The sequence below is a fragment of the Pholis gunnellus genome (assembly GCF_910591455.1).
Source record: "Pholis gunnellus genome assembly, chromosome: 14".
Lineage (NCBI taxonomy): Eukaryota > Metazoa > Chordata > Actinopteri > Perciformes > Pholidae > Pholis > Pholis gunnellus.
This window is the reverse complement of record NC_136541.1, coordinates 19,772,025-19,791,228: the sequence shown is the minus strand read 5'-3', so window position 1 is coordinate 19,791,228 and position 19,204 is coordinate 19,772,025. Positions and strand designations below refer to the sequence as shown.

At 42.1% G+C, this 19,204-nt stretch overlaps 1 protein-coding gene across 3 annotated transcripts in view; it reads right to left on the bottom strand.

Moving 5' to 3' along the window:
• LOC306705867 (catenin delta-2-like) overlaps window positions 1-18,341 on the bottom strand; it is a gene marked incomplete at both ends in the record, with an annotated part of 121,564 nt that extends 103,223 nt beyond the window's left edge. For all 3 annotated transcript variants that reach the window (XM_079172730.1, XM_079172731.1, XM_079172732.1), the window contains one exon: window positions 18,210-18,341. In XM_079172730.1, coding sequence (XP_079028856.1) covers window positions 18,210-18,341 — 132 coding nt within the window. The remainder of the gene's footprint in view (window positions 1-18,209) is intronic.
• Between the last annotated feature and the right edge of the window lie 863 nt (window positions 18,342-19,204).

The window sequence follows — 19,204 nt, the reverse complement described above, 5'->3', positions numbered from 1 at the left end:
ACACGCAGAATCGTGCACGGACATGAGTGCATCTGTATGGATTCTGCAGCTTATCAGACTCACTGTTAACACTAACAATGGCGGGAAAATATAAAAGTTTCCCATTGACTTCATGACACAGTTGAGTGCTTTGTGCAACTAAACAGCTGAGATGCTTCGCTGTACAACACTAAATGTAACTTCTGTCAGTGGGAAATGTTGGTGCAGAGCAGTCTGTTGATGTTGATGTTAACACACACACACACACACACACACACACACACACACACGTACAGCGCTGTGAAATCTCTCAAGTGTGAATACTGCGAGAGTAACATCCCAACTTCAACATGATGATACACAGAGGTGATTGCGCTGCACCGTGGATGAAAATACAGCCGGCTTGACAGAAATAGTACAAAAGAAAAGAAAAGAAAAGAAGAAATCAAAATCACCGGGCTAGATTAGGTGTATGTCATTTTTTTTTTAGCAGCGAGTGGCCTGAGATCAATCGTCACAGTGTTTAAAAGTTTCAGCATGGAGCCAATCATCTGCAAGAAAACACACGGATGATTTTGGTTTCTATGATCTCATTGCTTAAAGGCTCTTTTGAAGATAAAAAAAGCTGTAATCTTTTGATGCAAACACAAAGCAGCTACAGAGCTACTAGAAAGCAGAAATCACACACACACACACACACAAAAGAAATTGCACTTTTATACATCTTTTCCCTGCGTGGCCTAACTTTTTTTTTTGCAATCAAATCAATCCAACTACATTCATCAGCTGAAGCAACTAAAGGAAAACCGAGGATGGAAAAAAACCCTACTTTGAGGCGACATCGCCAGAGCAGATGAAGGGAGAGATGAAATGTTTTTGTCTTTTGTTTGTTTGATTGTTCGGCGCTGAGTGGCTCGGCGAGCTGACTAACTAGCTGGATGGCGAGCCGTGAAAATTCAGTCATAAGGCTTCGTCAAAACATCCAAACAAAAGCCCCCCCCGCACACACACACACACACCCCTACCCCCCTCTCCCTCCTATTCAGGGCTGACAGGCAGACACCTGTTACTGCAGAGGGAGAGGCCCGGACCACGATGGGATATATTCTCAGAAAAAGTCAGAAGGCAAAAAAAAAAAAGAAAAAGGAAAGAATAAAAAAAGAAGACTTGGAAGTAGTGAGAACACATACCTTCACATGGACCATGCTTCGCAGAGAAGACAACACAAATCACAGTGAGTATCCCGCTTCTCTTTGCTCCCCATCTGCTCAAAAAGCAACAACAACACTCGCTCTACCTCCTCCAAACACTCATCTGTCCCGGGTCAAACACAGCAAGTGAGTAGAGGGACAGAGAGAGAGAGAGAGAAACTCCAGTGTCACTTGAGCTGACTGCAACTCAGCCCCCCTCTCTCTCTCTCTCTCTCTCTCTCTCTCTCTCTCTCTCTCTCTCTCTCTCTCTCTCTCTCTCTCTCTCTCTGTCTCTTTCTCTCTCCCTCCTCGAGGGGCCGCGAAACACACACACGGTGTTCACTGAGGCACAAAGGTCCCCATGGCAACGGAGCATTCAGAAGCCCCGTGGCATTATTTATGCAACGTTGCATCACAATGGGCCCTCCCACCGGCCGACCCTGCCGAAAAAGCCCGCCGCTCGCCAGTCGCTCTCTGCCTCCCTCTCTCTACCTCGCTGTCTCTCTCTCTGACCAGACCATCTGCATGTCTCCCTCTCCTCCGCCCCGCCCCGCCCCCCCCCAAGCCAAGAGTTGTATTAGGAGAAGGTGGGAGGCGGCGGGAGAGACAGAAGAGGGAAGGGAGGCGAGATGGAGGGAGGCGCACACATCTCTAAACAGTACTCTCATGCCTACACACAAACACACACATGCCTTCACACACTTGCGTACCTTATCCACAAGCCTACACACACACACACACACACACACACACACACACACACACACACACACACACACACACACACACACACACACACACACTCTGTGTTCTACGGATAAGTCCAAACATACACACCTAATCTGCACTCAGCCGTGGCCTGACAAGACTTTTTTTCTCTGCACTGTTGGCTGCTATCATTTGCACTGACTGAGAATGTGAAAGCATGCTAAGTGGAATCGTGTTACTCCTTTACAGCAAATTCTAACATGTACGCATTGTTCATCAAGTTCATCTTCACAAATAACACCACAAATGACACCACTTTTATGATTTCTGAGACGAATGCAATCGGCGGAGGAACAGAAAGCTAACGCTATAAATTGACTACACCACGGTGACGTGACTTCACGTCACCACCACTAAGCTAAATGAGGACTAGTGCTTCGGCGTGAAGCCAATGAACTTGCATTCTCTCTACTGGTTATCAGGGGGCGACTTCTCTGGTTGCAAAAAAATAAACAAAATTTGTATAGAAGTCTATGAGAAAATGACTCTACTTCTCAATTGATTTATTACCTCAGTAAACATTGTAAACATGAGATTATGGTCTCAATCGCTTGTTTCAAGTCTTCTTCAATACAGCATGATGTTCATTGAGTAAATGATGGTCCCATGTATAGATCATAAAGACCAACAAATGCTTTAACGTGAGCTTACTGTGATTGACAGGTTGCAAAAAGCCAAAATGGCGACGGCCATAATCCATAATCCATAAACCACGGCCAAATTTGCCGAAGTTGATGCTTTAAAACGCTTCAAAAGTCACTTTATATCGTAGAACAAAATGTAAAAATCTCTTCGGAAAATGCTGACTCATTTCCAGGTTTTAGGACTCTTCCTGCAGCACTTTTTTTTGCACCATCCACTTTTATATAAACTCCCTTTGATAGTTTGCAATCGAAACTGTGTTTTTGTCAAGTCAAATGAAGGAAAAAACTCAGAGTTGCAAACTGTCACTTATCAAGCCAGCTAGCTTGGTGTAATATGCTGGCTATCTAGAGCTAGCATGTCCCCGGCTAGCTAGCCTGTTAGCAGTTAGCTCTCCAGCTACAGTGGTTCACCAACTAGCCACTAAGAACTATGCTTGACTGTTGACTTGACTGTTTAATTTCCAGACTAAAATATATACAGAATCATCAAACAAGCGGACATCAGTGAAGATTCCCACGTAAAAACAACAACTATCTCTTACCCAGATGCAATCTGACTCCCAATGTGACCCCATGGCGTCCCGACAGGTGCCACAGTCGCTTCCTAAAGCACCAAGAAGCCCAGTGAAAGATGTCCCCAGCCCCTGTCTAAAATGTCATCTGTGTTTTTGCTTTCCTGTATCTGACGTATCCACTTCCCTCTCCCTGGAAGACACAGTCTAACTAAACCAATCACGGCATCCCAGCAAATACATGATGCGATGCACATGCAAAGAGCCTCCGGTCATTTCTTTATTCAAATTTAGTTTGGCTGTTTGGCTGCAGACTGACTGAACGCAGGTTTGATCGCACAGATAAACGGGACATCAACTGACAGATCGGCGTGATCAGCTGAACGTTTTCAGTCTGCAACTCTGAGCTTAAAATCACAGGATGCAAATATACACAGCAATTATGAGCATGCATGTGTATGAAGTATGTTGGGGTAAGATTAAAGGAGCACTCAACAGATGTTACAAACAAAGGTTACTCCGTTTGCTTTTAATGAGGAGTACTACTCAGCGGTTGTATAATGTCTTCTGTGGCTCTAATGAGGCTTCATTGAGTACGACAGAAAAACCCACAAAGTTATATAAAAAAAGCCTGTGTTATAAACTGACAGCATGGAGTTTGAAAATGTGGGCGTGTAGCAATCAGGAATTGTGAGACTAAATGATGATTTTAGATGCAAAATGGGTAATGTAGGATCCTGTAATTAAAGAATTTGACCCATAACAGAGACAAAAAAATCTGGATATATCATGAAATAATAGAAAAAAGCTGTTTCATTGTATTCTTTTAGGGAAGTAGAGTCTGAACTCTGAAAACGTAGCTTGAATGTAGAATAATGATGAATTTAGGTTAAAGGGCCATTACAAGGTATTTCACAATTGTACTAACTATTTGCAAATGCATGCTATTAAATTATATTATACAAGTAAGGCATTAAAATCAGTGACCAGACTTTTGAAACTTGACATCATCTTTGTGTGGAAATTTAAAGGAGTATTCCAGCAATTCAGTGTTGGACTTTTGAAACTTTAAATTGTGGGATTCACAAAGACAGATACAAAATAGCAAAAGGTCAAAGGCTGACACACAAAAACCCGAGTTTGTAATGCATCCTTTCTGTTACAAGAGAAGGACGTGTCAACTATGTGTGAAGCTGATGGATAAGCTTTTAACTGACAACATTGTATTCAAATTGTGTTTATTATGATGGATCGCACAACATCATAGGAAATAAATGGAATCCAAAGAAAGTGATTTGTAATAAATAAGGTAATCATAGATTGGACATTGAGCTGTTTGCCGTGGTCAATTGACTGGTTTCAAAAGAAAATGCTGATTGGTGTTAGTTGTTATGGTAACGAAACATGTCAGTGGGGCCGTAAAGTGTGTCACACCCCGCCGCTAAGTCGGGAGGTAGCAACAGAGCTCAATCGACTTCATTTAAGGCCAATTCATACTTTCCTTACATGAGTGAGTCCGCGACTTACCACAAGTTGGTTGATACGGAAGTAAGACCGCTTGGCAACGATACACATAAAAATGTCCGCGGCGCTGACCATCCTGCTATCTTCATTTAAATAGAGACGTCCGTTCCACTCTCATTCTATTTCTCTGGGGATACAGCAACTGCAAAGCCTCTCAGGACTTACAATAGTAATGAGTACCGCTCAAAAAACGACATCATCGAGTCCGTCATACTGGTCGAAGAGAAACACTCGATGGCCTGTACCAGCTTCGCAGATCGGTGTGATTGCACGTGTGTGTGAGTAATCGTAGCTTGATGAGCAGTTAACTGAAAAAAGGACAACAATTAGCTATGTCTTTAATGAGCAGGTTCTACAATCAAGTGCCTGTCAACTGATTGCATTACCAAAGATTGGGCTCCGATCTGAGCGTGTTAATGAGACAGAGCGGAGACAGATAGAGAGCCACCAGCTTACAGGAGCAGGCTGGCCCCCTGAAAACCCCATTAAAGCAATTAGTGAAGTAAAATAAATGACTGGAGGACAGTGGTGGGCTGCATAGTTGCAGTGTGTGTGTGTGTGTTCTAGCTTTAGCTGTCTCCCCCACTCTCTCCACTGTAAAGCGGTCTAATTGTGCCCCGTGGTGTCCGCCTGGCATTTAGTTGTTTCAGAAGGGGCCCTGTTCAATGACAAAATGTCACGGTGGCTGTATAGCTAAGACCACTGCTGTCTGGAGCCATTGTTTTTTGGCCGGAAAAATTGCTAGGTACATCCAGTTGGTAGCAAAGTTGTCCCAGAGGCAGAGGGAAACAAGCCAACACGAGAAGGTGGGGAGTGATGAAAAAGATAAGAGACCAAGGGAGCAAGTGAAATGAGATTAAAAAAAAACAGCGTGGCGGAAGACAGATTCAAGGAGATTTAACGCTCTCCGGATACCAAAACTACTTAAATGTTCATCCCAAACCAGACAGATTTGTCTTGTTTCCCCGATAACTGCGGCTGTGGATCCGGGGTTTAAATCCTCTCCTCACAAGATACTGTGTCTCCACCCCATCCCGTGCAGCAGCACCGATGCTGGTTTTAGGCGCACGGTAAGAGGCATGAATTATGTCTTCGTTGAGCTCAGTGTGCGCAAAATAAAAGGAAAACAGCATCAAGGTAAAATTGTTTATTCAAACGGCGCGAATGAAAAGCTTGAAGATGTTAAAAGCCCAGGGCCGTGACTCATGAGGTAAACACCTAATGGGGGAGAGTTATCCAGAGTTTTTTCTCGGCACCGTTGCTTTTTTCACGTTGAAGCACCTTGTGGCCTTGTTATTTTTGTCTCAGTTTATTGCTGGTTGCCGGGAGGATTGCCGATTGACATTTCACTCACACAAAATACGCATTATATCTGCAAGTGCTGTTTGGAAAAAAGGAAATATGAGCAGCTCTGCCCAAAAGGAAGCGTGCTTCCACTGAATGGATTCAAGAACAAATGTAGGTTCAAAATTGGAAGACTTTGAAAGGATCCTAACTAGCGTGTAGCGTACTGTACCTTTAAAAATCATCACGTCACGTACCGTTCCAATTCCAAAGCCCACCTCTCACCAAGTACGGCCCAAATGACCCGAGGTGTTCTTGATCCCCTTGTTCCTTAAAGGATGCTTTGGAAAGTGACTTGAGTGAACTTTGGGGTAGACAAGAATTCATGCATGTATAGTGATTTCAATTAAACGACTAGTCGACTGCCAGATAATGAATTGACGTGGCCACTATTTTGATAATCCATTCACCACTTTGAGTCATTTTCCAAGTTAAAGTGGCAAATATTTGCCAGTCGCAGTTTTTCAAATGCGAGGATTTGTTGCCTTTTTGGCTCCTTGTATGTACATAATCATGCCACACTTTATGATATTACATTTTGTACGTGGTACATATCAGGGTGTGGTTAATAAGAGGATCTTTTGGTCATTGCACTTGTCCAAATCGTAAATTAAGCGTGCTGCATGTTTCCATAGTTAAGAGCTTGGACTGTGCCAAGTTATAATGCCCGAGGACATGAGGCCGTACTTAGCATATTATATATTGAGAAACCTTTCGTGGGCAGGGGTTGTGATATAAATCATTCACAAGGTTAATGAGAGCAGTGTTGGGCAACTTATTTGAAAAATGATCTCAATTCCTCATCATATAAAAAAAAAAACATATTCTGTACTTAGCACACTTAGAAAACAAGACATTGTGGTTTTATAAGCAGCCAGCCTCGGTTTTGGGAGACACATTTCTAATGGCAAGCAGCCTCTTCTCACCTCCAGTTAATACTCCAAACCGAGGAACCTATAACATATATTATATATATCTTGCTCCAAGCTAACGCGTCCCTGAAGAGAGACCAAACGCACGTAGTAAACACAGGTATGACGTGAATAATTGCATCGCTATTCTTTGACTGACCCTTGCGGTCCAATATTGCTATGGTTACATTTATTATATAGATAGCTACCACTTCGATTATAGCACCGGTGGTATTGGTAATCCGGTCGCATACCGCAGAGGAGAATTTCATGCTAACAGCAAAGAGAGTCTGCAAATATTGTGTCTTGCTTTTGCTGTTTTGTGATCAAAAGCTTGTTCAAGAGCCTATCAATGCTGATAATGGCTAGTGAAATGTATCTGAATCATTTTAAGTTGATTCCTGTATTAATTTGCATGTAATGGAGGAGCAACCGCAGTCAGCCTTCCTCCAGTATTGAACAGCCTATCCTCAGCCTTGCATGTGAACAACATGTCTCCATCTGGTGGATGAATCCTGGTACTGCACTCATCTTAATGGCATTGAACTATCCAAAAAGGCCAATGGGTTTATTGTAGTCTTATTTATTATCTTTATTGGCACATACTGTATATAGAGGTCTGATTGTGTGATTTTTCAATACAAAGCCTAAACAGTTGTATTTAGATGGAATTAATACCTATATTGACCTGAAAATGGCATTCATTGAGTTTTACAGCTACCTGAGAACATTTCAAATGGGACAGATGGTGCCTAAATGTACCCAAAAAGCCAATTTGAAGATTCCGTCTTAACATGCCGCTACTAAAACCTCTGCAACTTTGATCTGCTTCACTTTAGCACCAGTCTGTGCACAGGTGATGTAATGTGATTTGCTGGAGGTTTTGGGCTGCGACTCTGTCATTCAAAAGGGATTTCACTCTAGAGGTGTACAGTTTTGTTATTTGGTATTGAAATCTTTCATTTATGCCGTGTTTCATCTACATTTACACAGGCCCAGCAACACACTGTATACACTTATGTTTACACCTCTGCAGATATCTCTGAGACCAAAGCCTAGGGTTATATTAACCTCCAGTCAAAAAAACACAGCAAAGGCAATACTATGAATTGCAGTGTTTGCTGCATGGACGCTGTATTTGACATTGTAATCCTCAATCAAACTCGTGATTAGACAGCGTACAAGTTGATCCCCACTTTTCTTCAGTAATTGAGTATGAATAGGACTAGTAACTGCATATCGAATGTAAATACTGAATTTTAATTCTAATCTCTTACACTTCTGAAAAACGTTACTAAATGACGTGTTACTGCCCAACACTGGTGGAGAGCAATTCAAAGTCTATTTTAACTGTTCTCATACTAAAGTGATATAAATCTATGTTATGCTGTGTTTGTTCTGATCAACAAAACAAGCAAAGGAAAAACACCATCAGATCATTCCTGTTGGGACCTTACATGTCCACATCTTTTTTCAAAAACGTCAAAGAAATGAGTCTCCCACAGAAGCTGCACTTTGATCGCGAACGGCTATCAACATGCACTTTTTGTAACTGTGTGAGAGACAAGCTTTAACTCTAGACAATGCGAGAGAAGAGAGAAGATCAAGAGGAACTAGGGACAGGAAACTGATGTTGCTCTGAGGAAAGTTTTAGACCTCTTGTGGGTAGTTCGCTCCTAACTTTATGCCCTCTGACTGTCTAACAGGCTGCTCCAGCTTGTGATTGGTTGCTCAATATCACGCTACAACCCACAAGATGGCCAGTTTGAACGTGTAAAAATGTTTTTTTGAAGTGTACGTATTTGTTCAACCTTCTGTTTGACAATATGCCATTGGTCTATGATGAATAATGGGTGTGACTACTGTGGTCTTCACAAGGGCTATGGGCAAATATCGTAGGAAATTTGAACGAAATTTGTTAAAGAAAACAGGGAAATCAACAATGAGTAAGGAAATGAAAGCTGCATAGATTGGAAAGGTACAGTAATTCACTGCAATGTGCCAGCCTGCAAGGTCCAGTCATACAAGAAAAGGTCCAGGGTGCAAAGTTCAAACGTTTTAAAACAATTTTTCCTAAACTGCTGTTGGTGTGAAAGTATTGAATATTTTGTGTTGCAGTTGAGGAGTCATCTTGAGACCTTGTATTGGTTTAATGATACAACCTTTGAATTTGAATGTTCTGTATCTGTGGATGAGGAGGATTAAAAGAAAAAGGAAAAACTAAAATTGGGTGGAAAAACAGAACTGCTAGACAGATATCCTCAGAGCTCGCTCATGCGTGAGCTGATATCCTGGATGCAGCGTCTGTCTCTTTCTTCGTTTGCCGGCAATAAAATAATCAACATCTACCGCTGGACTTATTCTCATCAAATATAAAGTAAGGTATCTTCTCCTTTGCAGTGTCTACCGTCTGCTCGACTCTCTGCATAATGTAACTTGCAGGGCTGAACTCAAAGTCAAGCACTGTAATCAACTCTGAATCCCGACGGAGCACACACACACACACACACACACACACACACGTCAATCCCTTGTCAACCATTCTTTTTCCTGCCAAGGCAGAGAGAGAGAGAGAGAGGCAGAGAGAGAGAGAGAGAGAGAGAGAGAGAGGCAGACTGAGCTGCCAAATATAAGAAAACATTGGCCCTTTCCGAGCCCGACCACAATGCACTGCTTCTCCTTCCCTGTCGCACTGCTTTCTGGTTTCGAGCGACAGACATCTAACAGCAATAAAAATGACACTGAAAACTGGCAGAAAACACACATGAATGCAAATATGTATGCAAAATCTAATTTGATGGTTAGCTGATCCACCTCCTCCGAACAGGCACTGTCCAATCATGGCTTAGCAACCGTAACTAGGCACAGCAGGTTTTTTGGATTTCTCTACATGTTGAAGTAGTACATGCATATTGGGTTGAGGTAAGAGCAATAATCTCTTTTTAAAAGGGTGTTTCTCTTCTTTAAGCCATTTCAAAACCAAAAGCACATCTGTTGCTCCAGATAGCGCAGGCCCTCAGCCTGTTGTAATGTTAAATGTGTAAACATATAGCCTCAGTCTGTAAACATGGCAACCAGTGGAAATTTTCTGTGTAAAGAATGTTGGACAGATGCAAAACCAGCAAATTTTGAAATCATGCACCGTTGCACACTTTTCAGAGATGATAATCTGACTAGCTCCATATCTCGGGCCTTTCTTTCTTGTCTTTTTGTGCCTCCTCGTCTCCTCTCTTCTCTGACTTGAGACCTGGAATTTGATCTCTGCACTTCATCTTAAAAGGACGTTGCAAATCCTAATATGCATCTCGAGGAGCGAGACACACGACTTCATTGATCTCAAACGACGGGACGGGACGCTACTAAAGTAACTGCTCCTGTTGTATTCATAAATCGTGGTTTCTGAAGACGATCAAACTTTCTGTTCCTGGGATATTCAGATAAAGTTCAGGGAGGTCCAGTTAGAGAGAATGTCCTCATGCAAAGGTCCTGAACATCACACCAATGTCTAACCTGCGCAAAGATTTAGTCCCATATATATTGAAGTAGCATTGCATTTTTATCAACCTATGTCATCTTAGTCAATAACTGTCACATCAAATAAAGAAAGTTTAAGAATATCTCAACAATATTTATTGTCAGATTTCAAATGTGTTAAATTTAATGTTAAAATAGATGTGCTCGGTCAAAATGTTCCGGATACAACGGCGTCTGGGTCCGGACTGCGGCCCGCCTATTAGTGACCCCTGTAGTAGCGCTTCGTACGGCGCCGTTTCTAAGTGCATTCCAGAGTGAAATGTGATATTACTTGTGTTTTTATATTGAATTGAGGATATAATCGTGACATGATTCTTACAAGTGCAAACATCTTCTACCAGCAAGCACTAATTTGTTGTATTTCATGTAGTTGTATTGATAGACAGGAGTGTGTATCACTAAATCTTATGTCATTCTTTGTACAGTATACTTTTCATACAAACAATCGCAGTGCTTAAAACAATAAATGAAAGTAGAACATTTCGCAAGACATTTTGACAGTGTGGCTGCTACTGCCCGAAGACGTTACGCCAACATTACGAGTAGTATCATTGAGGTTCAATTAAGATATCTCTTCTCTCATTTCTGCATTTGAGAATCATAATCTTGAATGGACAGTCTTGAACTTGAGAGCAGCTCTCGCTTCATAGAAACACAGAGGTGACCGGTTGAACAAGGGTGAAGTGGCAGAACCTTATCGCTCCCGTCAATTCTGTATTAAGCTATCGCTCCATATAGTGAAGTAGTAGTAGTAGTAGTATTAGTAGTAGTAATAGCTGTAGTAGTGGTCATAGTAGTAGTTGAAATAACAGTAGTATTAGTAGAAATAGTAGTAGTAGTAGAATTAATAGTAATAGTAGTAATTGTAGTAGCAGTAATACCAGTTGTAGTAGTAGTAGTAGTAGTAGTAGTAATCATACTAATACTGTAGTAGTGTTGGTAGTAGCAGTAATACCAGTAGTAGTAGTAGTAGTAGTAATAGAAGTATTGGTAGTAGCAGTAATAGTACTAGTAGTAGTAGTAATAGTAGTATTGGTGGTATCAGTAATGGCAGTAGTAGTAGTATTAGTAGTAATAGCATTTGTAGTACTGGTTGTAGTAGTAATAGCAGTAGTAGTACTAGTTTTAGTAGTAATAGCAGTAGTATTATTAGTCGAAGTGGTAGTTGTAGTATAAGTATTATTATTCATAGAAGTATTAGTAGCATTAGAAGAAGTAGTAGTAGTAGTAGTAGAAAGTAGTAGTAGTTATACTAGAAATATTAACAGCAGTAGTAGTATTAGTAAGAGCATTAAGTATTAAAAGAAAAAAGCCTCATTCTGAGCTTAATGTTAGGATACAGTTAATCCATGGGGCTTTCATTATAAAAGGGTGGGACTGGGTGGGGGAGAGGGGGGAGAGGGGGGAGAGGAGACAGAATCAGAATGTTTGACACACATACAAAGAGGTTATTAAATGACAGGCTTCATCACACGCATTCCAGTTAGAATTCACTCTGTGGGGCTTTTTATTTTGAAATGGGGGGGGGTCCTCTAAAAATCTCTAAAAGCTGAATGACTGCGTGTGTGTGTGTGTGTGTGTGTGTGTGTGTGTGTGATAGACAGGAAATACAATACATAGTAATAATTACTGTGACTTGTGTTTACAGTAAGTAAGCTCAATGGCTGCCAGTTAATAACTGTGAATTTCACAGTACGTTCCTTTGCCTTTACCCACCTGTGTGAAAATGGACGTGTGTGACGGTAGCAACCAAAGACTCTATATAAGAAGTGGACGTAGTAATCCTGACGTCACCCATTGGTTTGTGAACTGCAGTTTTGAAGCCTTGATCCCTGAGTGCTGAACAAGACATTTTAAGGCATCCAAAATATTACAATTAACTTTAATGAACTGAAAACCCACTGTGAAAGGATTCTAAAGTTCTATGACGAAAAACACGAACAACTCCCAGACCGGACAACGCCGTGATAGCAACCTGTCAATCACAAGGTAGCCACGCGCTAAAGCATACTCTGCTTTATGCAGGGTACTCTTCATGGACCATCATTTACTAAATGAACATCATGCTGTGTTGAAAAAGACTTGAAACTAGAGATTGAGACCATAAACTCATGTTTACAATGTTTACTGAGGTAATAAATCAAGTGTGAAGGAGAGTCATTTTCTCATAGACTTCTATACAATAAGACTTCTTTTTACAACCAGAGGAGTCGCCCCCTGCTGGTCAGTAGAAATAATGCAAATTTAAGACACTTGGCACATTGGCTTCACTTTTCAGAACCAGAGTTTGCCGCCTGAATACAAATAAACACACAAAAACATATTCAGATACAGCAGCATTGCATAGGTGAAATAGTACATATTGTCCTGTTTCTGCTATGGTGCTCTGGCCTGGAGTCGTCCTTCAGCTGGAAATAACAAACAGAAAAAGCCTTTCTCAAATGCCAGAGAGAACAAGAGAGAGAGGGAGAGCGAAGGGGGAGACAAAGTGTGAGCATACACAATTCCTCCCGAACCTCCCTCCCTCCTCATCCCTTACATATTCTACTTTTTCCTTTATGCTACTTTGCATATGAAGTAAAACAAAATAAATATTTGATCCACTTTGAAACCACTTCTTATGAATATCCAACTGCGTTGTGAACTTTGAAGATAACTATATTTGGCAATTTAATGAGGTAGCCTATGCTAAACAAATCTTAATTAATCCTTAATAAACAAATGAAGGGAGTAGCGGGCGAGTGGGGGAGGAAAGGCTTGTAGCATCCATCATTATCGCTAGGCCGCTGTAAGGAAACACAAATAAAAGAACCTGTAAAAAAACAAAATGAATGAAACAGGAAACAGTTCGCCATTATAATGTTGTGTTAGCAGGTGAAGAAAGGAGCCGAGCCGAGTTTAATTAGGTGTACAGGGAAAAATAAAGGTATAATTTCAGATTTCCTCCGTATAAACGGCTTTCAGTTTGGATTCAGACCAGCTATAGGTCTGGCTTGAGAGAAGTCTTTTTCCTGCTGCACTGCCAATTCGAGTGAACAGTTCCATGGAGCACCATGATTCACATTAATTTGTGGAGAAACACAAAAAATAAATCTGATTTGATGACCTTTCGAAAGACTCTAGATTTTCTTCTCCGTGTTTTTTTCCCCCATTGGTTTTTTTTATGTTCACCAACTCTTTATCTTTTCATGTTTTCTTCTCTGATGACCCGACAAATGCAACTACATTTATTTTCCTATCTGACGTTTGACATATGTTGTTGGAAACGAAGGTCGTGGCAGTAATGCAATGTGGAATAAACAGAACAAGAACTCATGATTGCTCCCTCTAATGAGAACCAGGAATACGCCTTATCTTCATTGAGTGTTTATCCTTGCAAAATGTAATTGCATGTCAGGTTTGGTTGACTGCAGTGTTGTAGTTGTCAAGTAAAATGATCTAACTGGTATTCGTGCGCAAATGAAAATCACAGATGGGGATATTCACCAAGCCTACTGCAGATTATCGCTGAACACGTTTTTTTTATTCGCCCAATTTCTCAATTTATCTGGTTATTCACTAAGACTACATATGTTAATGAGCCGAGCTGGTTTAAAAACTGGGTTATTGATGAGATATTGATAAGAATTGATACAAAACTATATCATTCCTAAGAATTTGATTGCCTATACTTTAACCACATCGCAGCAGACCGATGTGGTTAAAGTAGTGTCTTGTTATTTTGTGTCAGAAATTTTGACACTGAGGTCTGTAACTCTGTAACTGGCACTGCATGAGCCATTTTAAGGTCATAAAAAATAGTTATTGCAGCAGAAGGCCAATAAGGGAAACAGAAATTGGTAACAATAATGTTTGAAATATACAGGCTCCTGCACTGCTGGACTGTTGTGTATTTTGTGGTGCTGAAAAGAGAGCTGCTGGAGGATATTTAGAGTACATTCAAAAGGGTAAGTTTGGAGTTAATATACTTTTTATTGCCATAAAGTCCCATAAAGAGAATGTGCTTGTCCGTCTCCGAATACTAATAGCACGGATGGATAAATACTTTGAAATGTGTCACGAATGTAGAGCTAAGAGTCTACAACTGACAGGCTGTTCTTAGAAACAGTTGAGCTAAATGCTAACGTCAGCATGCTAACATACTGATAGTAAGCAGGTGTAATGTTTACCATGTGCTGCAGATTAATACTCATGTGTGGCTGGTGAGTGTTTACAACATCGGGTCATAAAAAGTTACAGATCAAAATCAAGGCCCAGTTCTTAGATGGGTGTGGTCTGAGTAGAGGTGCCACAGATTAGGGGGGTAGGAAGTGGGTAAGGGGCCCCGCACCTCACAGCCCTGGTCTGATTTGATCCCACCACAAGATTGACATTTTTACTCTTGCTTTTCCCAGACAATACATTTCAGATGCAGTTCCCTCTGCTGCAGTGGTCGTCAGCGATGTTAGATCATGACCACTTCTGTGTGACGTCACAGAGACTTCGTCCATGTTTTATGCACTTTTAAACAAACATTCAACATCTTGATATTTCAGAGAAGACTGGATCGTCAAATGTTACCAGGCCGCCAGTGAACAGACAACTAATCAATACCGTGTCCCACTTTCACTTTATCCGTCGTTCAACGACACAATTGTGTCAGATTTTTTTAAATGGGCGCATCTCTCGCGTCAGATCGGAACTCTTTCAGAGCTAAAACGTCACACTGCGCTCCCCCCCCCCCCCCCCCCCCGGTGGCACACGTGTTGACGGCAGAGATGATGAACGATGCGAGGACAAAAGATGACAGATGTGATAAATACGACGTCGAATGGCTAATCAATCTCATGTGGGTAGAAGGAAGCGGAGGGGAAAGCAGCAGCAGGGATCTCCTGGTGTAAATCGGCAGAGGCAAAATAATCTGATTGGCAGCATGTACACGGGTGTGTGTGTGTGTGTGTGTGTGTGTGTGTGTGTGTGTGTGTGTGTGTGTGTCTCAAGTCTTTTCTTGTTCTGACCTTGTCATTATGAACCAAAATGAACAGGAAGCTGTGTGTGTGTGTGTGTGTGTGTGTGTGTGTGTGTGTGTGTGTGTGTGTGTGTGTGTGTGTGTGTGTGTGTGTGTGTGTGTGTGTGTGTGTGATGGTGTGTGTGTGTGTGTGTGTGTGTGCATTGCCTGAAGATCTCGAGAAAAACACACCCTCGCTTCCTGGTTACAAACACTGGCACAAGGCCCAAAACATATTGAAAAATTGCACGCTGCAAAAACAAGTAAAGAAGGAAGTGACAAATGACTGGCTTAAAGAAATAACAATAACTTCACCGTGGGCCATTGTGAAATATGGCGACTCCAAGAAGAAGGGAGGTGGAAGAGAGAGAGAGAGAGAGAGAGAGAGAGAGAGAGAGCAACTATCCGTTCGTCTTCACTTCCTTCAAATAGCTGACACTCCTTCCATTCCTGTCTTCTCCTCTCCGGCTTTTCTTTCTCTGTGTGTGTGGGTGTGTGCACATGACCTGTGTGTGTGTGTGTGTGTGTGTGTGTGTGTCCTAGTCCTCATGACCTACTTAGACTAGGAATGGACCTTCGAGAAAAAATGGAAGTAACTCACAGTGAGGTTGCAGTCTAAAACATGCAGAACCTCTCGTTTTTCACTCTCAGCATTTTCACCGGCTATCTTTAGCATCTGCTGTCCAGAGTACATCGTATAGTACTCAAGGACGCACGCAGTGTCCACAGTATCAAGTATCCGCTCGCGCTGTGCACCTACACACACACACACACACACACACACAGACACACTGCGTGCAAGAACACACACCGCCACATGCACATCTTCTCCGACCAGACAGAGCCAGCATCCACAGCACTGCTATCTAGTATGTCGTTAAAGCAGAATCCCATTGATTTAGCATGGCACTCCTTTAACAGTCAGACTCACCAGTGACAGTTACAAAAAAAAAAATGATCAAATTCGGTTTTTGGAGGCAAAGATTTATTTTTCATTCCACACATTCGGCTTACTTGTCAAAACATGGCGCCTACATTACCCACAATACAACTCAATGGTCGGCGATTCGGCTGCTAATGTGTGCTGAAAATATCTGTGTGCATGATTAACCGCTGATAATAATCTAAACAACCGTTAAATACCACATTAAATGGCACCTCCTATTTCTAGGCCCGGGAGAAGGGGAGGGGGGGGGGGGGGGGGGGGGGCGGCTCTTTGTCCACGATAGACAGACAGACGGGGAGGAAAATAAATCATTTAACTTTAACTCCAGCCACTCCAGCCACATAACTATCCATACATGAAATGGAATTGCACTTTAGGATCTCCCTCACCCCGGGAATATGCACATATATATATATATATATATATATATATATATATATATATATATATATATATATATATATATATAAACATATGATGCTTTGTTAGAGTGGCATTTAACAATGTGAGGGGATGCAGCCATGAGCCACAGAACAGCGATCGGACGATTAATAGACTGTCATCTCTTTCCTGCTCCAGACTATCGTCAATGCATCAGCCTTTCAAAAAAAATTGGTCGGCCTCTAAAACATATTTTGATGTGCAAAATCAGTGGAGTTTAAACACAAGATCTCACACCAACATCACATGTAATCTGTTCTGTTGATTGGTACTTATCCTATGGGAGAGTAAGCTGATTGAAAGTAGTTATGAAATAGACCGGTGGTGTGGGTGGTGTGGCTCTAGGGGTGGCGATTGGGGTCCGACAGCCCATCTGTTCAAAGTTATGGTCCAGATTAAAATATTTGGACAACTTCTGGACGGATTTACATTAAATTTGGCAGCGACATAAACGATCCTCAGAGGATAAACCCTGATGACTTCGGTGATCCCCTTACTTTTCTATTTTGCACCACCAGTAGCCGGTCAAAATGTCCACTTACTAATGATTCAATTCTCAGCTTCTCCAAACAGAAAGTCCTCTCTCCAATTTTTGATTTAATCTCACAATTTGTTAATCCGATGAGCCAAAAGAGGCTGTTAGCGTTGCTTTAGACTTTTTTTGTTATCTTGTACAACATTTAATCATCTGCCAAACTAGTGAGTCCAACACTAAACATGATGCAGCAGTGATGCTATTAGGACTATATGTGAAATGTAAGCTTACAAAAAGTTGGGTCAACATCTAATAGAGCGAATGCAGAATGAATAATCTGTCCCCCCCCTTCAATGTCGCAACTAGAGGAAAGTGTAATGTAATACAAATGTCATATCTTATATGCCAAAACATGTAGTGGACTGCAAACCTTATACACACTCGCAGGGAAGTGTGAGTCTAAACAATAATATAATGAAAGGCATGTAGCAGATGGACACATCAAGGCACATTCTGGCAGAGTCATGAATATTCTAACCTTCATAAATGCGTAATAAGCACGACACTCAAAGTCTACCTCTTCAGCTTCATTTCAGCTTTGCGGAAGAAAAAACAATCACCCCCAACGAAGCCGCTCAGACTTTGAGCAAAAGTAGCGAAATGATGCACCCCAACGCATTAGAGCGGCTTCAAAATCACAACTGAGCGAGCTGTGGCCTGAGGCTCTCTGCTCACAGATCACAATGTGGAGGCATATTTGTGACACATTAGCTCAGATGGGCATTCCATCATCCGTGTTTACTGTTTACTGTCGGCCTGCCTCACCCTGAAAGCGCTGGCGGAATTATCCGCACTACTTTCTGGTATTCATAGCTCATTAAGGGTGACAACCCTCCCATACCCACACACACACACACACACACACACACACACACACACACACACGGTTCTAACCTGTTCCTTGACGGAGGCGAGGATGGCGGAGGTGGTTTCAGACTCGGATCCGTCTCCGTTGGAGGCGTGTAGGACGGGGCTCAACATGGCGGCAGCGCTGGCAGTGTCAGTCGCCACCTCAGGCACTGGCATACCTCCTGGAAAACAAGGGAACATGCAACTCTTTTACTATTATTAAAGAGCCTGCGGCCATGCCAGCATTTAGTTCTGAGTGGCTGTCACACCTACACCCTCCTTCCTACGCTCTTGTACTCGGGGACAACCATTTACACAGTTGTGGACGTTAGGCAGAGGTGAAGAGAGACACATTTCCACACACTCACATTTGACGTAGAAAACTAATAACCCAGCCGACTGTTAGACTTCTGTTACAATCTGGATACCAGTCAGTGTTGTCCATGTGCAATACATGATAATGACCATAAGGCATTTTGATTAGATTGTGACCGGTAGTGACGGATCCTGGACAGGTGCACTGGTACATCTGCACAACATGGACTGTAACCAAGAACGGTGCATGCACGACTGTGGTACATGAGGGCCGGGCTCTTTTTCGCTCTCTGCTTGGAGTGATGAGACATCTTGAGATGGGGACTGGGTGTGCTTTTCTCAGATGCTGCTATGTTGCGTCGTCTGTTCCGACGCTCGCTGGAGGGTGACTTGGCAGATGTTTTCTCTCTTGTTTTATGTTCGTGTTTTTTATGTTATTTTGTTGATTGTGATGCTAGACAACATTTTGTGGGAACGGACAATAAAGCTTTATCTTATCTTATTTTTGGAAAGCAGGAAATCTCGGCCAATGAGAAGGAAGTGTACAGACTCCACCGCCCCAACCCATTCTCACTTAACCGTGCTGGATTCTAACGGTGTGACGAAATCACGCGAGAGTCCATCTTGTGAGTCTTCAACTCATGCATGTGTGTCCGGCAAGCCAGTGCAGGGACCAATCAGGGTCCTGTGATGACCTACTGTCAGCTACGGGCGTGGCTCAGGCG